The sequence below is a fragment of the Grampus griseus genome (genome assembly GCF_964374135.1).
Source record: "Grampus griseus genome assembly, chromosome: 11".
Classification (NCBI taxonomy): domain Eukaryota; kingdom Metazoa; phylum Chordata; class Mammalia; order Artiodactyla; family Delphinidae; genus Grampus; species Grampus griseus.
The window spans coordinates 81,497,523-81,521,439 of record NC_139005.1 but is presented as its reverse complement, the minus strand read 5'-3'; the positions used below and the strand labels follow the sequence as shown (position 1 = coordinate 81,521,439).

Here is a 23,917-nt window from a genome sequence, read left to right as displayed (position 1 = left end):
TTTACTTCATTTATTTTCTTTCTTCCTATTGTATGATTTCTCAGAGAAAGGTTTGAGGTTGCTTTACTTTAAAAAAGATATTTACTAGTCACAGTCATTCAGGATCTATGTTAGCCATTTTCAGGTGTGTAATTTAATAATTTTGGTGAAAAAAATTATTTTTTCTTCTAGTGATCATTTGAAAAGATGTTGATAAAATATATGCTTTATCTCTTCTATAATTTTACCAGCTTTCAGTATCATGCTTATTAGCCTTTAGCTTCTGCAATCTATTTTTTTGTGTTTTGAAAATGGAAACATCTGTACATCTTCAGTCTTCTGGCAAGTCTTGTGTTCTTCTCCATTTCTCAAAATTACTGACAATGATTCTGTCATTACATCACCTAGTACTATGTTTTATACCCATGGATGTAATTCATCCATGGCTGAAGACTGTAACCAGTTTAAAGGAAATATGTGTATTCTTACTATGCTTCAATTGTCTCATAATCATGTTTATTTATCCCTCTTAAATTTGAAAATTTTTCTTAATGAATATAAGCAGCACAGTAGTTAATAATAGTTTACTGCCTCAGACAACAGACTTTTCCATCTATTTTTTCCACATCCAGTAAAAATATCCAAAATGATCTAATTATCATCTTTGTTTTAAACTGTAGTAAAGAATACATTTTAAAGAAAGATTAATCATCCTTTTTTGCCTATTATTGTATTTAAATTTAGATAAATTGTATATTTCAATGGAAGTTATCAAACATGATTATTTTTCTCTAAACATTATCCCATTCTTCAAGATTAAAAATGAAAGAATTCATAAGGATAGACATATAGATCAATGAAACAGAACTGAGAATCCAGATATGGACTCACACTTATGTGGTCAATTGATTTTCAGTAAAGGTATCAAAGAAAGTCAATTGGAAAAGAATAGGCTTTTCAAGAAATGTTTTTGGAATAACTGTATATCCACATGGAAAAGAAATGAACTTTGATCTTTCTTCAAACCATACACCAATATTAATTCAAAATAGATCACAGACCTAAATGTAAGGGCAAAAACACATACATCCTACAGAACAAAGCATAGGAGAAAACCCTTCATGACCTTGGGACAACACACAAATAGCATGAACCATAAATTTAAAAAATGTTAAGTAGACTTCAAAAAAATTAAAATCTTTTGCTTGTTAAAATCATTAAGAAAATGAAAAGACAAACTACAGCTTGGGAAAAAATATTTGTAAAGCATATGTCTGACAAAAGACTTGTGTCCACATCTAATTAAGAATTTTTACAACTCAATAATGATATAAATAACTCAGTTTTAAGAAACAGGAAAAAGATCTGTATAGGTACTTAACAAAAAAAGATGCTCAACTTGATTGGTCATTAGGGAAATGCAAATTATAACCACAGTAAGATACTCCTATACACATGTTAGAATTTCTTAATTTAAAAAGACTGAAACATCAAGTGTTGGCGAAGATATGGTACAACTGGAACTCTCATACATTGCTAGTGGAATTGCAAAGTGGTGCAGGTACTGGAAAACAGTTTGTCAGTGTCTTAAAAATTGAAATGTACACCTACTACATGACCCAGCAATTCTACTCCTACGGGTTTACCTAAATGAAGTGAAAATATATGTCCATACAAAGATTTGTACCCAAATGTTCATAGCATCATTATTCATAATAACCAAACAATAGAAACAACTCAAATATCTAGCAGCTGGTCCATGTATAAACAAAATGTGGCATATACATTCAACAGAATACAACTGCAAGGAAAGCAGAATAAACTACTGATATACAGAACAATGTAGAAGTATCTCAAAAACATAATGATAAGTAAAAAAATGAATGACACAAAACACATATGAAATATGAACATGAAGTTCTGGAAAAAGCAAAAACGTAACAGCAGAAAGCAGATCAGTGCTTGCCTTGTGGCTGGGGGTGAGGCACAGCTTGACCACAAAAGGGCATAAGGGAATTTGGAGGGTTGATTAAAGTGTTCTAAAACTTATTTCTGGTTGTGGTTGCACAACTCTATACACTCATTATAACCATAGTACTTTACACTTAAAATGGGTGAATTTTATGTTATATAAATATGCTTCAAAATGATCTTAAACGTGTATACATTAAACCTTAAGGGGGGTTCTCTTAAAAAAAAGGATTGCTATGCAGCAAATAACTTGTTGCTGATAAGCATCAATTAAAAATGCCTAACAAGGCTTCCCTGGTGGCGCAGTGGTTGGGAGTCCGCCTGCCGATGCAGGGGATGCGGGTTCGTGCCCCGGTCCGGGAGGATCTCACATGCCGAGGAGCGGCTGGGCCTGCGCGTCCGGAGCCTGTGCTCGGCAGCGGGAGAGGCCACAACAGTGAGAGGCCCATGTACCAAAAAAAATTAAAAAAAAAAGCCTCACAATATATATTCTACAAAACATAATTATCTCTGTGCAGTACAGTTTTAATAAAAATCTTAATCGTATTGTAAATAATTTGATACCTATCATGAATTGAGTAACAGACGATGAATTGTGGGATTATGAATTTAATATAATAGTAAAGTTTCCAGTAAAAGTCATTTATTTGGAGTTTAGTTGTCTCTTTATCTCATATGTCTGTAACAAATTCAGGAATGTGTAAGTAATCAAAAATGTATTTGTACAGCTAATTTTGAGATCACAATGTCTATACTTTAAAATTACAGATATATTTTTAAGGGAAATGTTGGTTAAATCACCCGAAAAATATAGTACATTATTTGCCAAAATTAATAGAATAATTTACACATGGAATAAAAATGTATAAATGAATAAATCTATAGCTATTTATTACTTTCATCATCTTTGGCTCCTCTACCTAGCTTCATCTACTATTAGAAGAATACATTTTTTAATTTACTTCTTGTTCTGGACCAAAACTTCTCTATGTCCTTCCATGTCTCTACAAGTGACCCAATTTCGTTCCTTTTTATGGCTGAGTAATATTCCATTGTATATATGTACACATCTTCTTTATTCATTCCTCTATTGATGGACATTATGTTGCTTCCATGTCCTGGCTATTGTAAATAGTGCTGCTATGAACGCTGCGGTGCATGTGTCTTTTGGAATTATGGTTTTCTCTCGGTATATGCTCAGTAGTGGGATTGCTGGGTTATATGGTAGTTCTAGTTTTAGTTTTTTAGGGAAACTCCATACTGTTTTCCATAGTGGCTGTATCAATTTACATTCCCACCAATAGTACATGAGGGTTCCCTTTTCTCCCCACCCTCTCCAGCATTTATTACACGTGGAATCTAGAAAAATGGTATAGATGATCTTATTCGCAAAGCAGAAATAGAGATACAGACATAGAGAACAAATGTATGGATACCAAGGGGGGAATGGGGGATTGGGAGGAATTGGGAAATTGGGATTAACACATATACACTGTTGATACTATGTATAAAATAGATAACTAATGAGAACATACTGTATAATAACAGGGAGCCCTTCTTAATGCACTGTGGTGACCTAAATGGGAAGGAAATCCAAAAAAGAGAGGATATATGTATATGTATAGCTGATTCATTTTGCTGTACAGTAGAAACTAACACAACATTGTAAAGCAACTATTCTCCAATAAAAATTATTTAAAAAAAGAATTAGGAGGAATATAGGAAAATGGGAAGATGAAATACTACACCTCTTTAGTCCTATAAGATGGCACCTCTGCTAGATCTCTACTCCAAAACAGTAGTGGACATTCATTGGACAATTTACTTGCAGGTATATAGGCAAGAATTATTCTGCATTGCTATCAGTTATCTAGAACTCACAGAGTTCTGAAATAGCTTACAGGCAACAAAAGGCACAGAACCTCCACATAATCGGAATCACATAACCCAGAAGAGTGTGCTCTAAACAGTGCAAAGTTCTCCATTAAAGCACACTCCCCCCTCTGCAATCCTAAGAAGGGGCTATTTACCCAGATGAGCAAAGATTTTGTTCAGATAAATTCATTTTAAGGAAGTTCCTGAAGGAAACAGTGAAATTATTTATTGGTTCATAGAATTGTCTTCCTGGGAAAGAATTTCCTGGAGTAAATTTAAAAGTCATGTTGACACAGGTGACCTCAGTTATCAGTACCAGTATTTAAGCTGTATGGGTGTGGGTGGTCTCAATTTTCTATCCCAGGATGGGGGTGAGGTGAGGAACCCTGTTATCCTTAATTCCCCCTCTCTTCATATTTGAAATGCCTCATCCTTCTCTTAAGGGCCTAAGATTTTGGAAGCCAAAAGCCAGGAAGAGAACTTGAGGTTATTTACCAGGTACCTCCTTTGAGAAATGGGATACGTTATTTATTTATTTATTTATCGTGGGAGATGGGTTGCTGAAGGTGAGGAACAAAGGGAAAAGGGAATGGGAGAGGAGGATTTTTTTGTTTGTTTGTTTTATCTTACCACATTCTTACAAGTATAAAGTGATGTATATCTAGAGAAGAAGGTTATACAGTGGAGTGAGTTTTAAATGTTTTATGTGGGGGGTGTTTTTAATGTGTTGATCTCTTTCATAGTGTTTTAAAAAATTAACTATTTTAATAATTATTATTTTAAAAATAAATAATTACTAAAATAAATTTTAAAATTAATTATTTTTAAAATTAATTATTTTAATAATTATTTTTAAAATTAATTAATTAATTTTTGGCTGCTTTGGGGCTTCGTTGCAGTGCGCAGGCTTCTCAATGAGGAGCACAAGCTCTAGGCATGCGGGCTTCAGTAGTTGTGGCATGTGGGCTTCCATAGTTGTGGCTCACAGGCTCTAGAGCATGGGCTCAGTAGTTGTGGTGCACAGGCTTAGTTGCTCTGTGGCATGTGGGATCTTCCCGGACCAGGGCTCAAACCCATGTCCCCTGCATTGGCAGGTGGATTCTTAACCACTGTGCCACCACAGAAGCCCAGTTCATAGTGTTTTAAGAGAAGTAGTTCACTTAGTCCCTACCTACCCTAGCAGTTTGAATGTCTCAGTATTTTCTTTCCCCATCCTTCCCAAATTCCCTGGACTGTCTGGAATTTTCTCTATGCTGCTTCTATAATTATAGATACTAGAAAATAATTTCATTGTTTTCTAGACTCTAGGTGTTTACAATATTTTTCTTATCAAGCTGGGCTTCAGTAATCATCTTTGCTTATAGGTTCCTTCACCTAAAACAACATATTCCAACCAGGAAACATACAAGTGAAATACTTCCTTCAGTTCGCATATTCTGTAAATGGTTTAATTCTTTGTTCTCCTTCATTCATATTCTTAGAGCAAACTTATTTGAGTCAAGTAAATATCTGTACTTTTCTATTAGTGCATGTGATCCTGTTTATTAAATGGACACTTCATAGCTACTGAAAATCATCGTAAAACTGGGTTGCCACAGACTTCTCAGGCTCCTTCTAAGTTTCTGAACACATAGAAATTGCCACTTGTCATGGTCTTTCAGAGAAAAGAGAAGGCTAAGCCATCTTTATTTGGCTTTTGGTTTGAAGCTCTCAAAGTGTTGAAAATGAAGAAATATTGTACCATAGTTACAAAATTATAACATTTTAAATGCTTATGTTTCACAAGAAAAAAAACAAAAAAATGGGCTGATAGTTTTTAAGAAAAGCAATTCCATGATTGAGAGAGTATTGGGGGGGGGTCCTTATCTTTCCTCTTTCCTGTTTAGACTAGGTCCCTGCAAAAGTACTGAGAGTTTCATATACTTTTATGTATGAATTATAGTAATAATGCATTTATTGATGTAGTATTGATTATTGATGTATTTATTAATACTACCACAGTATTTTTCTAATTTTACTGTTTTTCTACATGCGTAGGAAACACATGCATACACATACATGTTTATACACATTTTGGATTTCTACGTCAAGCTATGAAACTTAAAAGTTTGACTCTAGTTTAGAAACAAAGCCTTGAGTAAAATTAATTCCAATTACTAGGATGTTTAAAATACTCAGAACTCCCCCAAAGAGAAAATTTTTATGATCCTCATAAACAATATGATCACATGGATACTGAAGGGAAGTAATTTCTCCCTGATTACTATTGACTCTCAAAGGCGGTGAAGGAATTAACTCAAACATCTTGGATTACTTTATTACAGAATTGTAGTTGTGTATCCCTAGTAGATTTCTTATTTAAAATTTACCTTCAACATCAAATGTTTCTGGATAACATTACATTAGATATGGATACTATAAAAATTGTACTAAATAATAATATAAAATGGATATTTAAAAAATTACTTGTTTAGATTTAACTGGCATTTATTGCATATCTACTAAGAGTCAAATGCCTTCACTTTTTAAATCTCATTTAATCTGATCCACAAAACATCCATCAACCCTCTTATGGACTGTATTTTGTCCCCTCTACATTCATACATTGAGGTCCTAACCCCCAGTACCTCGGAATGTGATTGTATTTGGAGATATGGTCTTTAAAGAAGTAGTTAAGTTAAAATGAGGTTATTAGAATGGGCCTTAATCCAATAAGACTGGTGTCTTTATAAGAAGAGATTAGGACATATGCACATAGAGGGAAGACTATGTGAAGCATAGGGAGAAGGTGGCCATCTATAAGCCAAAGAAAGATGCCTCAAAAGAAACCAACCCTGCCTTCAACTTGAAGACACTAGTCTCCAGAATTGTGAAGAAATAAATTTCTGTTGTTTAAGCCACCCAGTCTGTGGTACTTTGTTATGGCAGCCATAGCAAACTGATGAACTTGTAAAGGTATGTATTACACTTGTCTATGGACTGATGGCTCTAGAAGTTTTCTAAGCTAAGAAGAGGTCACACCAGGATTGAAACCCAGATCTTCTGACCACAGTTCTAGGTATGTGTGTGTGTTTAAATTACAAAACCGTAATTTGTGGTATAACAGAAAAAGTGCTTTGGAAAGCATTTAGGTACCAACGTAGAAGAAGACACATTTAGTCAGATAATGTTAGCTACAGAGTCCAGGAAAATCTCACAATTATTCCCCTTCTGTTCTTGGCTGAAAATCCAGCCCAGCTTGGTCCCCCAGTTGGCAGGCTTGGACCTCAGCTGGGTAATAGGAAGAAGATGGTCCATGAATATGGAAGGTGGGAGGACTTTGGATTGTGGTAAATAAATAGAGAATTAGTTGCACATGTTTCTTTGTTAGTGTAATAGAATTAAAAAGCATATGTATGCTGGACGATTATAGTTAGAATTAACTATTCATTTTTTCTCATTCAGCTTAGCTTTATTTTCAAGTTGTTTCATGCAGCTAACTCCCATTCTTATTCATTGATCCATAAAGTATACGTAGACATTAAAAAACATACAAGCCATGGTTTATTTATTTTGTTTTTTTTTTCATATGAAGAAAGAGGGAAGCTCCTTTGAAGTGGGCAAATATCATCAATTAAAAAAGGAATCAGAAGAACTTCCCTGACGGTTCAGTGGTTAAGACTTCGCCTTCCAATGCAGGTGGTGTAGGTTCAATCCCTGGTGGGGGAGCTAAGATCCCACATGCCTCACAGCCTAAAAACCAAAGCATAAAAAAACCCAGAAGCAATATTGTAACAAATTCAATAAAGACTTTAAAAAAAAATGGGAAAAGAACTCCTATTAAAAAAAAAAAAGAATCAGAGAATATATGCAAGTGAAAAAACAACTTCATTTTTAGAAAAAGCATTTGTATAATACTTTATATAATTTTGAAATTAAGAACATTCAATAACAATAATACACTTAAATTCCATAAACAATACAAACATGATTAGGAGGTGTGAGTGAATTATTACAAGATAGGAGCAGAGGTAAAAGAAAAGATGGCAGGAGGTAACATAGGGATTTAGTTCTGAGAGTATAATTCCCAACTGCCTTCTAAAGAGCAAAGTGTACAGATTTCCAAACAGTGTTCTTCATGCAACACTCTTTTTCCACCTCCTGCTTCCCTTTGCCATATATCTCTCAAGTCTCAGTTTAAGTATCTCCTCTGGAGACAAGTCTTCTGCTCATCTAAAGAAAGGATCTTTCTTGAGATATGAGAGAGTTAGAGATGATTTGCTGATGGGAAGCATTCCTTTCTGCCCAGGCTGGGCATATTTGGCTGCCTGAGGGGATAATTTGATTCCAGGCTCCTGCCCTCCTCTCCCCTCTAAACAATCAGGCCAAGCAAAGAAGTAGTATCCGCCAAAAGGGCTTTAGAATAAGTCACTCCTAAATCTGTAGGCTTATGGCTCATGGACCAAAACCTACCCATGGCCTATATGGCCAGTAAACTGAGAATCTTTTTTTTCATTTTTATTTTTTTCTTTTCTTTATTTTTTCTTTTATTTATTTTGGCTGCGTTGGGTTTTCCTTGCTGCACGGGCTTTCTCTGGTTGTGGTGAGCAGGGGATACCCTTCGTTGCAGTGCGCGGGCTTCTCACTGCAGTGGCTTCTCTCTTGTTGCAGAGCATGGGCTGTAGGCACGCAGGCTCCAGTAGTTGCAGCGTGTGGGCTCAGTAGTTGTGGTCCATGGGCTTAGCTGCTCCGCGGCATGTGGGATCCACACCAGGGATTGAACCCGTGCCTCCTGCATTGGCAGAATTCTTAACCACTGTGCCACCAGGGAAGTCCCTGCATCTTTAAATGGCTTAAAAAAAGTCAAAAGAAGAATATTTTGTGACACGTGGAAATTATACAAAATTCAAATTTAAGTATACATAAATAAAGTTTTATTGGTTCACAGCCACACTCTGTTTTGAATATTGCCTATGGCTACTTTCATGCCACAATGGCGAGTTGAGTAGTGTGATAGAGACTGTGTGGCCCACAAAGCTGAAGATATTTACTCTCTGGCCCTTTAATGAAAAAGTGTGTGACCCAGGTGTAGGAGAAAGACAGAAGTAGAGGATGGGGCGTAAGAAGGAGGTATTAGCCCTTGAGAAACATAGATGAGATTCCAAAAGTGCATATTACATTCTTTGTGTCTTCTTAGTCACCCCTCTAGATATTGTGTAATAGGTTTATCAGGATGCTAGCTCTTTTCCTCAATGGAAAATAAATAGAGATGGTAAAAATTATTTATTTTTGGCATTTCAGGGGTTTCTCTCTGTGAGAAATAGTTTGGAGACAAGACTACATTTTTCAGTGGGCTGTGTACTGGGTCACCTGTGGGGCACACAGGTTTTCAAAGGTAGTAGCACATAGGCAGGGGGGCTCTGAGAGAGGAGGAAGTTAATGATAGAATCAGCAGGATGGTGGTGGAATGTTGTGCAGTGTGATGTGATGGTCTTGGGGGAAACCCTTATTTTTCCACATCAAATTTCCCTAGGGGGGAAGAAACTTCTGCTCCTTTTTCCAAGAGGGAATTGTACTATAGCAAACACTTTTGCTTTCTTTCCCTACTTGCTTCCATTGGAATCACTTTACCAGTGGGTGTGAAAACTTTCCTTTAAAACAAGATACAGGTTCAATGCTGGCTTGCTTTCTCTCTTGCAGTGGGCTTTCTTCTGCTACCTAACAAGATGGTGGGCATATTTGGGCATCAGTACCTGTCTCAGGATGCTTTCCAAAGGCAGCCCTAGAAACCTATCATTCTCTCTGATCTTCTGATTCCATTTGTGAGACATGCTTTAGGCTGGGCTAGCTATATGAATTTTCAGATCTAACTTTCTCCACAGACAGGTCTCAGGATGCACATTTACAGAGAGGAAGTTCCTAGTCTCATTTTCAGTCTAGTTTTAGTATGGATCCCTGCACTTTGTGGGATATTAGATACTTACCTCATCCAGGTAATAAAGATGACACTCTAATGAGATGCTCATTTGGTTCCTTGTGTCTATTCGCAGTCAGTTAGAACCTGAAGAAGATGGGTGATTGACATTCCATGGCCTTCAACATTCAAGACCATAAATTCAGAAAGACTGCAAACATGATGATATGCTTGGTGTCTGGGTTTCCTCAGGAAGATGATGAAGGGCAAAGTTTGTGCCATGTAGGCATGAGGAGACAAACTTAAATGGAATGCAGAAATCAAGAACTTGGTGTTCTATTCAGATGTCTAATATCTTCATAGTATTCTGTAACCTGGAGCTGCTAACTTCTGTCCCACAGCCTATCACAGTCCCAGTTATGCAGAGTAACTGTAGAGCTCAAGATGGAGAAAGTAGATATTTTCCAAATCCACTCCTTAAATCACAGAGTTATCCTATCTTAGCTCAGCTGATAACTTGATGCTATAAGACATCATCTTCTCCTCTTCCTCACTGCAAACAGACCTTGGTATGCAGTTCTAAGACTGATCTTGATTCATGTTCCTTTACTTTATGTTTCCAAAGGCTTCTTATACTTGCTTTGTCTTTTGCTTTATCTCCCTTTTCTAGTCTCAACCCTAGTCCCTTCTTTTATTAGTCAACCCCAAGAGGAGTGACTTGCAATAATTCTCAACTTGCTTAAAAGTATACAGAATTACATCTGTGTATATCAGACTTTAGAGTAAGGGATTCGGAGCTTCTGCAGGAATTATAATATCTAGTATATATATAGATAATATTATGCTATTATGTACCAGGAACAATACTAGATTCTTTACTTTGTCTCATTTAAGCCTGACTGGTTTGTATGTGTGTATAAAACATATATACAATAATATCTAACAATATGTAATAAACATGCATAATGATATATATATATACACAGTATATACAACATGTGTATATATACACAATATGTTATATATAAAAATAAATAAAAAGAGAAAAAATACTCTAGTATTGTTCCTGGTACATATATACATTTACTATAATTAATATTGTCCATTGAGAATAGCAAAAATAGATTTTGATGAATAAAAAAGGTTCAATTAGAAAAATGTGGAGAATAAATATATTTTTATTTTTGTTATTAAAACAGAATAGAAATTGATCTCAAATTTATCCCCATACTTGATTTCTAGCTTCAATTATGCATATAACTTAATGGACTAAGACCATATTTCATCATAGGCATACAATATAAGGCCAGTGGAAAGCATCAGACATAACTTCATTTTACATACGTGCCAACTGAGATCTAGCCTGTGCAATTGGTTCCCAAGATTTTCTGGCTCTTTCCACTACACACAGATGCAAAATACCTTGATGAAATCTGGATGTTTAAAAAAATCTGAATTTTTTTTTTTGGTCTCTCCAGATTTTTGGAAAAATGTTTTCACTTTTAATTTGCATGTTAGTTCCCATGCAGTCAAGCCTTTGTCCTCTTCAACAAGAAACTATGATGTAACTACAAACAAAGAGTTTGAAGTTGAAAACTGGCTTGGAGTATCATATACCACTAGAGTACCTGGAACTGTGGAACTGATTCTTGGAATAAATCATTACTAATGGTTTCCCATTGGGGGTTGACCCTTCTGATCACTAACTCAGCCATGATGAAACGTTGCTTCTCAAAATTGTGGGTTCTTTTTAGCTCTGACCAACTGAATACTTATAGTATATTCTGGGATACATGTGTTTTGCTTAGGTGGCAACATTAGGAAAGTGGAAGAAGGATTTCTGTGTGCCATTTTCAAAATGAAATTAATGGCTCCTTACCTCTTGTTTCTTTAACTGGTCTGCTAGTCTCAGAATATCAGGGATCATATTATTATCATATATAATATCATCTTATTATTAAAACAGATTCAAAAACAAAAACAAAACAAAAACCCACTAGCTCAAAATCTACTTCCTTCAGGAAACCTCCCATAAGCAACCATAATATACCTAACACGTTGAACCATTCAAATAAAATCTCAGAATACTAAATTTCATTAAAAAATTTTAACATATACATTTGTTGTTACTTATCTCTGAATGTCTTTTAAGTTTTCTCCAGTTATTTACTTAAAATTTCCACCTATAGCAGGCAGTCATGGATTTGAGTCTTGGCTCACTTTCTAGCTCCATGATTTTGGGCTAATCAGCGTCGTCATCTGTAAAATAAGGATAAAAATGGTACCCATCTCATGGGATTGTTATGAAGGCTGAGATAACATGAAGAAAACTTAGCATAGTACCTGGTACCTAGTAACCGCTCATCAAATGTCTGTGATGATTATTGTCCATTTTATTTTTTCATGGGGGCAGTAAGGCATATGGGGAAGAGCATGGGCTAGCAGTGAGTCAGTTTTGTGGTCCAGTTCTGTCAGCCACTTACTATGTGCAGCATCTTGAGAAATTTAATTAACCCTTTGACCCACTATTTCCTCATTACCAAAATGGATATATGGTAGTAATATCCAGTTCACTGAACTGTTGTGAGGAAAGTGCCCATTATGTCCCTTTCCTCCCAACTGATTACCAACAAGTTAACATTTATGAAGTCTATTCCAAGGGCAAGGCAACGCACAGGGTGTCACAGGAAGTTTCAAAAGAAAATAAATGCGTGTTCTCCATCGCGGGCAAGGAGAGCAGCTAACAAAATCAAGCCAACCATGCACAATGAATTGCTGATGAATATGCAAATTAAAGTGGGTGTCTAATCCATGCTCATTTATATTTTTTCCCAGTGTGAATGTGTTAGAATTTTCAATGAGAGCCTTTTTCCTGGTATTTTCACAAGTCAGCAGATCCTCAAAACCCAACTGAAATAGAGGACTGATGAAAGACCTTAGAAAAACTGGAACAGTCACAAACCATTCCAGTGGCCAGTGTCACAGAAACTAGAATAAAACAAACCTCTTCTTTCTAAGCAAGGGCAGGTCTCAGTCGTCTCTGGAGGTAAACGGAAGGACGAAAACCGGTCCAGTCACCCGGACACCGACATAAGCGGTGGCAGAGGGCTCCTTCCCAGCATCACCAGCCTCCCATCCCGGACATGGAGGATTTTCCTCAGCGTCGTGACTGACCCGAGGCGTGGCGCCGGCGCCCGCCCGGCTGAGGAGTCGCAGCGGCCCGGAGAACTCCAGTCCTCACACGGTTAAATCTCTCCCAAGGAGACTGGAAGAGGGAGGGTCCCCGCCCCCGCCCACGCCCACGAAAACCAGGAGAATCTCGTCCCGGCGCCCCGCCCCCATCTCCTCCCCCCCATCTCCTCCCCCCCCATCTCCTCACCCCCCCCAACTCTGGACGGACTCACTGGCCGCACCTGCCCGCGCGCACACGCCCCCCGCACGCCCTGGGCGCCAGGCCTCAGAGCTGCCGCCGCCGCAGCCGACGGACCTGGGCGTTCGCCCTCCCTATCCCATCCCCGAGCCACCTCCGCCATCGCCGCCCTCGGCAAGCGCCCGCCGCGGCTCGTCCTCACCGCCCGGCCTCGGCGCGGGCCGCGGCCGCTACAGCCACAGCCGCCGCGCTCCTCTCCGCCGCGGGCCGCGGACGCCGCCGCCTTAACCGCCGAGCGGGCCGGGCGCGAAAGCTGAGGAGAACCCGGGCCGGGGCGCGAGGGCGCGCGGGCCGCCGCCGCCGCCGCGGGCGTTCGCGGTGCTCGGGCTCAGGCGAGGACGGTCTCCGTCTCCTCCTCCGACCTCCTCACTCCTCACCATCCTCCTCCCGCTCCTCAAAAGCACCCCCGGTCCCCACCCCCTCACGCCCCACCCGCGGGAACCAGGCCTCGGGAATTCAGGGGAGTGGCTGTGAGGGCGCGTCGCGGCTCCCAGCTCGGCCAGACCCTCTTCCAAGACATGGTCTGATTCTCATTGTGAAAGCTGCGCCCCGAAGAGGAGCGGAGAGTGGTGTCCCCGGCTGGGGGCTGCACGCATCTCCCGGTGCTGAAGCTCTGGCATTATCTTAGTGTGGGGCGGGGAGGGCCCTGGATTTGGGGCCAGTGGGGGTGGGCGGGGAGGAAGACCCGAAGGGGAAAGGACTCTGTGAGGGAGTCGGTGAGAGACTATGGGGAAGGACCAGGAGCTGTTGGAAGCTGCTCGCACTGGAAATGTGGCTCTGGTGGAGAAACTCCTGTCTGGCAGGAAAGGAGGGATCCTGGGCGGTGGATCCGGACCCCTGCCCCTGTCTAATCTGCTAAGGTAAGGACTGGAGCCGGCTCCGGGTCTGCACACCTCGTTGTGCATCGTGATGGTTACGTCCTGCGCCTCATGGTTATTGCACCTGGTGGCTGCCAGCGATTCATTCTTAAATTAGGTAGGAAAACAGAATGTGTGTATGGAGAGGAGGCATGAACCTCCCAGTCAGATTGATGCCTTAGATTCTTTGAGTAATTTTAAGATAGCCTTCCATCAATGCGTCGGTAGCTACTTTTCTCTGAGCTGTGGTGCAGAACTTACACATGTACTAGTGTTGCTGGAAGAATTTCTGCGTTTCACCCTCTTTACATCAGTGTTTATTATATATTTTCTGCTTCGAACCCGGCCTTTTTTTTTTTTTTTTTTTGTCTACTTAAATGAAATTGGCAAAGAAGTATTGCGTGCGTGCAATTATCCTGCAAAAGCCACAGACTTTGGTTGCTGCTACCCTTCCCTTGCAGAAGGCATTTGCTGTTCTGTGGGATATGATCCCACAAAATGAAGAAAGTGAACCTTCTGATGAGATGTCATCAGTACAGGGTGTGTGTAAAACTTGATGAGGCAGGTTAGGCAGCCCCAGCAGTACTTTCAGCCACCTGGACATGGCTGAGTGAAACTTGGTTATTATATCTCAGGATGAAGGATGCCAGGTCGGGATTGGGAAAGTGTATATGGAATATAGTAGAGGCCTTTTAATGGGAAGGTGTTCCAGGTGAGACTAATATTGCTTGGAGAATCTTTCTAAGATGACATTTAAAAAAATGTCAAGGTCTTTATTCAGCAGGCAGTACCTTGGAAATAGCAGTGTTGATTTGCATGTTTGAAAAAACAATTAACTTAAAAGTTGAATTGATGGGCAAATGAAATCAGTTGTGAGGGAGGAAGCCTGAAGAATATTCACTAGATAAAATTCAAGGAAAGCTATTTAGTTTTTAAAATCATGGCTATTCAGTTTACCCTGGATATTTTTGGAGGCATCAATCATCATTCATATCTTTACCCTAAAACATCTCTTAGACAGCTCAGCTGTACTTTAAAAAATTTTATAAGCTCAAGTGATTTTCTTGGTTTTTAAAAACTGTTTCTTGCTACTCTTGACAGGTGCTTAATACAAACTTTTGGGTGATGACATTGTGTTCTTTACACAAGTTTTCATATGTTGTGGTGGTCAGATAAAGCAGTTATTTACAGTCCTGGCCAATAGGGTAAATGAGAATATTTCTATTACAGTGTAATGACTTTAGTTGGAAAATAGTTGATAGGATTTTAGAAAACTCCAAGTGATCATCTATACTTGTTGACAGTGACATTTTATTGGAATGACAGTTCACTTCAGAACAATGAATATTTATGGGACATTTTTTTCATTAAGTCTTAGAAGTGATGACTCTTGTGTGTACTCCCTTGTTGAGTAATTTTCACTTTCAATCAGAAGTAGATGGCACTTTTCATTTTTTCTACATCCTGTAGAACCTTGACTCATTTTATTATCTGGACTGTTGCCATGTCACTGTTTTAATTTTTCAAAATAGCTCAGCTCTCTGTAACTCCATCAGGGATTTTGAATCTAATAATGCCAGCCCTTCCAGATTGCTCTCTTTAGGAGATATGAGGGAAAGGAGATGTAAGGTGAAGGACTGAGTTTGGATGTCATTGCTGTTGTGAGTATGTATGTCTTCTACAAAGACTGGCCAAAGAGCTAAATCACATCCTCCAAAAAATTTTTTACAAGTATCAAATTGAAATATGTTTTTAAAACATGTACTTCAAATTTCTTTGTATATTTCTCATTTGGCTCTATACTTTGGACAAAGAATAGAGTATCATTTATCATTTCTAATTTTACTGATGATACAAATAAGGGTCAAAAGAAAGTTAAGTACTTCTGGTTTTCAACTGTGGCACGTAAAGAGCTTAGAAGTCATAACAAAAAATCACAATTAGACAATGTGTAATATTTCAGATTATAGCTCTAGTAATTGCCCTTAGTCACAGGTAGTGTATACAGAAGCAGTTTATTTGGCTATAGTTTTAAATTGCAGGTAAAATAAGTATGTTTGCCAGTGGGCCATATCAGAGATAAAAATAATTATGGCTAGAAACCTGTATCCTGAAAGAGGTTTCTAAAAATAATCAATTTCTTTGGAAAAACACTAAAGAATTCTTTGAGAACAGTGAGAATTTTGGTTACTTTCATTGAGCTAAATGGTGTTTTAAAAAGCTTATCTTTGTGTTAGAACTTAAAGGTAAACATCTTTTAAATACCTTCTCAGTTGTGCCATTTAAAAAAAGAATAGATGTCAGATTTTAGGAATAGAATAGCAACTATTTAATGTTGGTAAACATAAATAAAACACCAAAATTTTGACCCCAATGTACTTCTTGAATGAGAGGTTTTCTCTTTTGCTGGTTTTGTCAGAGGTAGCAATAGTAGCTCTACAATGAGAACGCACATAGAAAACAAAACAAAACAAAACAAAAAACCTAAAAAAAGTGTGTTCATTAGAGTAGTTTGAACCAAGCTGTAAAACATCAAAATCAAAACCAATAACCTTTAAACTTGCATTTATCTATCTCATACTGAATAAATAACTAAAACAGTGCCTTTGAAGAAAATGAGAATTGAAATTATATTCTTTTGGTGATCCTTTGCATAAAATGAAATTCCTAAGAAGGCACATTTTATTTAGTTGTCACTTTATTTCACAAATGATTGTCATCAAAAGTTTATTTACAGGATAATAGGTAATTATCCCTTTTCCTTCAAACATAATGGCACTTCAAAATTTTAAACTATTTTGGAATGAATTGTGGAATAGGTTTGGTACTCCCCTGCCCTACTTTATTACTTGTGTTGGGTAGTAATAGGGTCGGAACCTGTGCTAAATGCGTGTGTCATCTCATTCAATTCTTGTATCAACCTTAAGATGTTGGTCCTCATTTCTTAGATGAAGGACTAAAGAGATAGGAAGATTAAGAACTTGCCTAAGGTCACATAATTAGTAATGGCAAAGATTTTAAGTTCTGTGATTCAGATTTGCCTTACTGCGTCTTAAGTCTTAGTCACTGAATCTGTTTTATTTGCAAAAGTTTAAGGTACATGGCCAGTTAGATAGTCTAATCTGAACACTTTTTTGCTATGAATAATAATTTAATTTAAAAATCCTTAAATTTTTTTTTTTTTTTGCTTAAAAAAACCCCCAAAACAACTTGTAACTGCCCTTTGAGGGATCAGTAGATAAAGACTTTTCTGAAGATGCTTTTGATCACATATTACCTACTAAGTGAGCAGTAACTGTATGATGGGGAGTCAGGTATGTTTGGGTGACACTGTGGGTTTTAACAGTAGTAAAAATGACCTTGAATAAATATAAATATGTTTCTAAGCCTCACTGTGCTCTTCTATGAAGTGGAAATAGTAATAATACCTATCATATAGGGCTGTTGTAAGGATTAAATGAGGTATAAAGAAATTAATGCACATTGGTATTCATCATTGTGCCGTTATTTCTCACACAGCTTTAAAGCACTTGACTTTATTTCTTCTTTTTTTTCATTTTAGAAAGCTCTAATTTATTAGTAAACCTTCCCTTCCCTTCCACTGAGCTGAAATCTTCCTTTCTTGAACTGCTGCATTTTGTTTTTAGTTTTAAATTTTGGAGCTTTCCAGAATAAATTTAATCTCAACTTCTATGTAACAATGCTTCAACAATTTTAAGGTCTTTATTGCCACCTCTTCCTACTTTCATTATCAAGACTAAATATCTCCATTTCCTTACCATTTTGTTGACTGTCTGTCTTAAGGCCTTAATTACTAAGGGTTTGGCGTTACATTATACTAGGAGTAAATTTCTGTAGTAAGTTTTCCATTAGAATCACAGAACCTTAAAATAGAAAGGGGCCTTTTCATCCAACTTCTTACTTAGAGAATTTACCTCTAGCATCCTTTACCAGTTATTCCAGTTCTGTTAAACCCTGCAATGGCTAGATCCATCCATTCCATTTTTGACAGCTCTAATAATTAAAAAAATTCATCTTTTATTGAGCTGAAATTCACCTCCCTGTAATTTCCAGCAGTTGGTACTAGTTTGGCTTTATGAGTCAATACAAAGTAGCCAGGGCAGTTCTTTAGCTAATATTTAGCTATATTGTTTTCTTATAAATCTTTTTTTTTCCCCAAGATTTTAGCAGCCTGTTGTCATGTGACAATAGAGCATAGGTGGTAGAACTTACATTTTTATACTTTTCACTACCCTCTTTTTCTTCTTTCATATTCTCAAATTTTTCAATGACTCTCTTCAAATGTGGTGACCAGAAATGAACAAAATGCACTAGGTGTCATTTGACCAGTGTAGAATATACTGGGATATTTGAATTAAAAAAAACAGCATTTGTAGTATGATCCTTTTCTTTAACAAAGAATAAGTGTGTGTGAACATTTATACTGTACCTTAAGAAGTCTGGAATGATAAACACCAAACTGTAAATAGTATTCTTTGTTGAATGGTGGAATTGTGGGTGATCTTTATTTATTTAGGCTTATCTGCATTTTCCAATATTCTACAGCGAACATGTATTGTGTAATGAAAACCTCTAAAGAACCTCTCTTCAGGTTGGTATAAATTTAAAAATGGCAATCTTTATGCTTGGTCTTCCTACTAACATCGAAGCCACTTAACAGAACTATTAGCCAGCTGTTTCTCTCCAATATATCTGTTTGAATATTATGAGGTATTTTATCCATTGCCTTTCTATATTCACATTATGTTCTGTTTGTCATTCCTTTGATCTACCCCTGTAGTAGTAAGTCTATAAATTCCAGGAAAATTAGGCTACTTTGTTATAGCTTGTTTCTGATGGCGAACCATTGATGATGCCTAGTATTGTGCAAATTCCTTCTACCCCCCTTGCTTCTAATTCTTTTGGGTCTGGATACTTAGATTCATTTAAAGCATCAGTGTCTCTTATGATCTCTGTCTTTTTGGAGCTTCAGTAATCTCCTAGCATTATTTGTTTATCCTTTCTGGTTTGAAAATGATTCTCACTAGGGATAAGAGCAAAGTAGAAGTTGGGAAGAATCAGATTCTTGGTGTTGTTAGATGTCTTAGGAAATTCTCTTGTGGTCTAAAACAATCCACAGTTTTACTTTGTGAGGGATTGAAGTTACATTAGCTGTCATAGCAGTGAACTTCTATTACTTCCCTCCTTTTTTCCAAACTTAGCTGGAAAGGACATTAGCCTTTTTCTAGGGCAAGTGTACAAGTTCACTTTTGTGTTTGTTTTCAGTTTGACCTCTCGCCACCCTCTTTCATCCTTAAAAAAATCTGAGCTCATCAGAGCTCATTAGAGTACTCAAATTGAGTTGCTTCCCTCCTTTTCTTCCTTCATATTATATGTGAAATTTCATTTTATTTAACATATCTTTCATGAGACAGCTGCAGAGCTTTTTAAAATCTCTCTTTGGCATAACTACCTTTTAATCTAAACAAGAATAATTCCCATTTAAACTGTGTTAAATTATTTCTTTTTCAGTCTAGATTAAGAATTATTTGTACTTTGATAAAGCAGTAAAAAGTTTGTTAATACCTCAAATTTACTGATTTTCTTAATGCCTCAAAGAGTCGAATACTATGTAAAGTGTATTTAGTAAATTCTTGTTGAACATAAGGAATCCAGTTCAAAAGACTCCCATGTGAAGAAGTATATCAGTAAGAACTGAGGAAAAAATAATTTTCTTGTTATCAAAGGTATATAAACCAGAGAGCTTATAAATTTTTCAGATTCAGGATTCAGTTCATGAAGTTTTTGGTGATGGATACAAGGAGATAAGAGGCAACTTGGAAGTACTGCAATTTTCACAACTACTTGGGCAATTGTGGTTATTGGGACTCTGATATAAGGTACTCATTTCCAGGGAAACTGTATTAGTTAAATGCAATAAATCACAAATAGAGCAGTTAAACTGCATGGAAATGTTATATCTATAAAAATAGTCAAGTTGCAAGTGGGTTATCTATTTTAGATAGTAATGGTGTTTGAAGTGGTGATTGCACCATTATGTTCAGGGAGCTGTGTCTGCCAGAGTGAACAGTGCCAGCTGCATGATGGGGAGTGAGGATAGAATTTTGGTGTTGACCTCTTTCTCAACTAAAGGGTTTTCAGCTCCCTCTTCAAAACTGTGAGGCTGATGTATAGCAGGGAATTAGGACAACCAGTTGGTGACTACTCAACCTGTCCGTTTTTACATTGCCCAATTCCTAGTGCATCTCAGTGGTTTCTTACAGCTGCAGATGAGTGAAGTATGTCTTCACTGACATGAATGCAGAAACTTACAGTATTCAGTAGTGTGCCTACTGACCTTACCAATTTAAACTCTCGGGTGACAGTAAACACAATTTGATTAGTTCAGTTGTATACTGAAATAATTTACTTAATTATGCATTTGAGGTAATTTTGGAAAATTCTTTCAAAGAGCCTATTTTAGAACATTTTCCTGAGTATTTAACTAGAAATGGAAGCTGACTCTAATTCAAATCATGGGTTAGAAAAGATTAATTTCAACCTACAGAACCTGAAGCTATTTAACATTTAATGCATTTCAGTGTGTCTTTGGTTTCCATTTTGAACATATTGCAGCATGGTTTTAATTAATTAAAATATGATGAGTTTTGGTTATTCATTATATGTTGATATGAGAGATTATCTTACATTTGAAAAAGCAGGAATTTACACAGAAGACTCATCTGTGTGCCAGTTCTTTCTCTAGTTTGTGATGACATGGTCATGTAAACCATATGGCAGCCAGAGGCACAATGCCAGTTGACAGCCCATTGCATTTTTTTGTGTAACACAGATCTAAGAACTCTTCTTAGAGTCCGATTTTCTTCTTTTGTGTCAGTAGGACAGTGGGTGAATTCTACATTTGTGTTAAACCTGGGTGAGGCTTGCAAGTGTGTGGTTTTTTGAGGGTGAATCAAAATATATGTTCAAAGGATAAATTTTGTTTTCCTCATTTCCTTCTACTGTAATCTCCAAAGTTCACCTCTGAGAATGTTTCTTATATATAGTGCTTTATTATTTAACAGCATATCTTTATGAATCTGTCTATAAAATGAATTTTGATTCAGTTGTGCTGTAGAATTATTTGGGTTCTATTGTGTTGTGAGAGCAGCTTTATTTAAAGTGGTATTACTTCTAGTTAAGTGAGCTGAAACAATTGGCCTAAACTTGTTGCCCTTAAATTGCATCATCTCTTGACTGATGGTTGTGGGCATAAACAGCCAACCTCATTTTTTGCTGCCTGCTTGATATTTCTGTTCCCTGTACCCCATTTCCTCTAATCCTTCCTGCTCAAATTTCTTTTTCTAGAAAGAAAGTCTCTTCTCCATTCTAATTAGTACAGGTTCAACCTGCCTCTAGTTCTTGTGCCAACTGTCCCTCTCAAGAGTAGCAGATTTTGTGTGAGGAGTAGAGTTGGGGTGGGCTGTGTATAGTGACAAGTAGATTAAGAAGAACAAAAATTGTGGAGTTTACAGAGTTTGCTTTCATCATCTCTAGTTTCCTGCATCTCTCAATGTTAATTTCTCCTCACATGTCATGGACTCAGTGCCCTTGTGCCTTTCCTAACCTTACCCCACCACCAACAATTATTTGTGGGTGCTGACAATTCATACTGAAGTATGATTGACTGGTAAAGGTTTTTAGGAAGAGGAAGCTCTTTTAGTATTTTCATTTAAAGAGGAAACAACATTTAGGCCAAAATACTAAAAGCTTTGGAACTCTAATGGCAGAGTTGATCGAGTGGATTATTCAGATTTGCAAGAGTGGGTTGGATAAAGGTGGTCATTTATCCTTTCTTCTTACAAGGCTGGTGCTGTAGAAGGGGAAAGGGATTTGATTGGAGACAAGAGAAATAGGATAGCATAGGGCTGGTGCTGGAAAATCCTTTTTTTTTTTTTTTTTTTGCTACTTAATTAGTCCCTAGAACTTTTTATTGGATATCTGTTATATACTGATCTTAGGTATCAGCATATGGTATATATTTTGACTATTTCCAGAAATTATTCCTAAGATGTTTTTATTTATTATTACAAAGATATAGAATTGTATAAGAGCTTTAATATCTAATGTGGTTTTAGATTCAAATTCTTCCACATCCATTTTCTTGTTATTAAAAAAATTCATGTTGTAAGTTTACTCAATATGTAGGTTTTTTCATAAACCCATGTTTCACTACTGGGGAGGTGTTTGAAGTTCTGTCCCCTGGATCCCAATTAGCATTCTTCCACACTAAAGTTTTCTTTTCTTTTTTTCTCCCCCCCCCAAATAAGTATTTAGCCACTTTGAATCCTTGTTTGATACCTCTAGTTACTAATCTGCATTTGAAATGTTTCATGTAGCATATAAATATGCTAAATTTAGTATCTTATGTTTTGAATAAACTAAAAAACTGCTGTATTTACTTAGAGAATTATCCCTGTTTTGTATAGATATTTTACTTCTAGTATGGAGGCATGGGAGTGAGTGGGAGTTTGTGGGGAGCTGCAGGAATTATGCAGAGATGTTCTTTGGCATGGTAAACTACATGATGGTGGAGTAGCAACAGAGTTGCTTCCTGTTGGCTTGCTTTGGCCAGTGACCACAGTGGTCTGTTACTCTGAATTTCATAGAAACTTTGGAGACATAATGGAGAAGGTGAAGAATTACAAACAAGTACCTGTAGAATAATGGGAGAATATTTAACAAAGAGTTAATACAGTGTGATATGTGCTGTAATGGAAGTCTCAAACAATGCTACAGGAATGCCAGCAGCAAGGAGGAGATACCTTTAGTCTGTTTGGAGGAGTAGTCAGGGGAAGCTTCAGAGAGGAGGTGATTCTTGAATCTTGTTGAATGAGTAGGAGTTTGTCAGGTTGACAATTTGCAGGAAGGGTGTTTTAGGGAAAAGGAACAGTATATTTAATAATTGTGTGTGAAAATGTAGAATATATATAATATGAGGTATTAGAAGTAGTTTGTTATAGAGCATGGATATGAGATAAGTCTGGAGATTGAAGTACTTGTGTGCTGCCCTTAGGAGTTTGAATTTTAATCTGAAGGCCATGGAGATCCATTGACTTTTTGTTTCAAATTTTGATATGTTACTTATTCATTTATGATAATAGCATGACTGTGTTTCAGAAAATTGAGTAGAAGAGTAAAAATCATTCCAATCCTATTGCTAAAATAACTTTTTCCTATGTTTAATGTAGTTGCTGTTAGATAGAGCATACAGTTTGAATCCTGAATTTTTTGCTTAGTAATATATCAAACTTCTTCAGTGTTATTCCAAAGTCTTCATAATCATATTTTTAATCACACCATAGTATTCCATTTAATGCAGAATTTTCATAGACCTCTTCCATCAGAATCACTCCTGGTTGTTTGTTAAAAATATGCATTTCCTATTCCCATCTCAGACTTACTAGGTCAGAATTTTGGGGTATAAGGTCTGGGAATATGCATTTTACGAGCTTCCCTAGTTTAATTGCTGTGTACTCTGTGAAGTGTGAGAACCACTGATCTGGTGATGTATATACCATTACTTAAACATTCCCTTAATACTCGATACTTGGATATTTTAACTTACTTGTTATTATTATAAGTAATATTTTGATGAACATTGTTATACAAATCATCTTTTCCATAAAATTATATTCTTAATATACATTTCTAGAAGTGGAATTACTATTCTGAAAGGTATTTATTATTAACTCCATATTTATATATGGGGTAAAAGAGCAGAAAAATTGAATAACTTGCCCAAAGTTACAAAGCTAGTAAGTGACAGATCCAAGATTTAAATTCAGGTCTTTCTGATCCCAGAGATCTTTTTATTGTGCCATGTTGCTTCCTTGTTCCATAGGGACCAAT

The 23,917-nt window shown here is 37.0% G+C and overlaps 1 protein-coding gene across 7 annotated transcripts in view; it reads left to right on the top strand.

Moving 5' to 3' along the window:
• Positions 1–13,874: 13,874 nt before the first annotated feature.
• The window catches only part of ANKS1B (ankyrin repeat and sterile alpha motif domain containing 1B), a gene marked incomplete at both ends in the record, with an annotated part of 1,159,914 nt that continues 1,149,871 nt past the window's right edge, over positions 13,875–23,917 (top strand). For all 7 annotated transcript variants that reach the window (XM_082666412.1, XM_082666409.1, XM_082666411.1 and 4 more), the window contains one exon: positions 13,875–14,008. In XM_082666412.1, coding sequence (XP_082522538.1) covers positions 13,875–14,008 — 134 coding nt within the window. The remainder of the gene's footprint in view (positions 14,009–23,917) is intronic.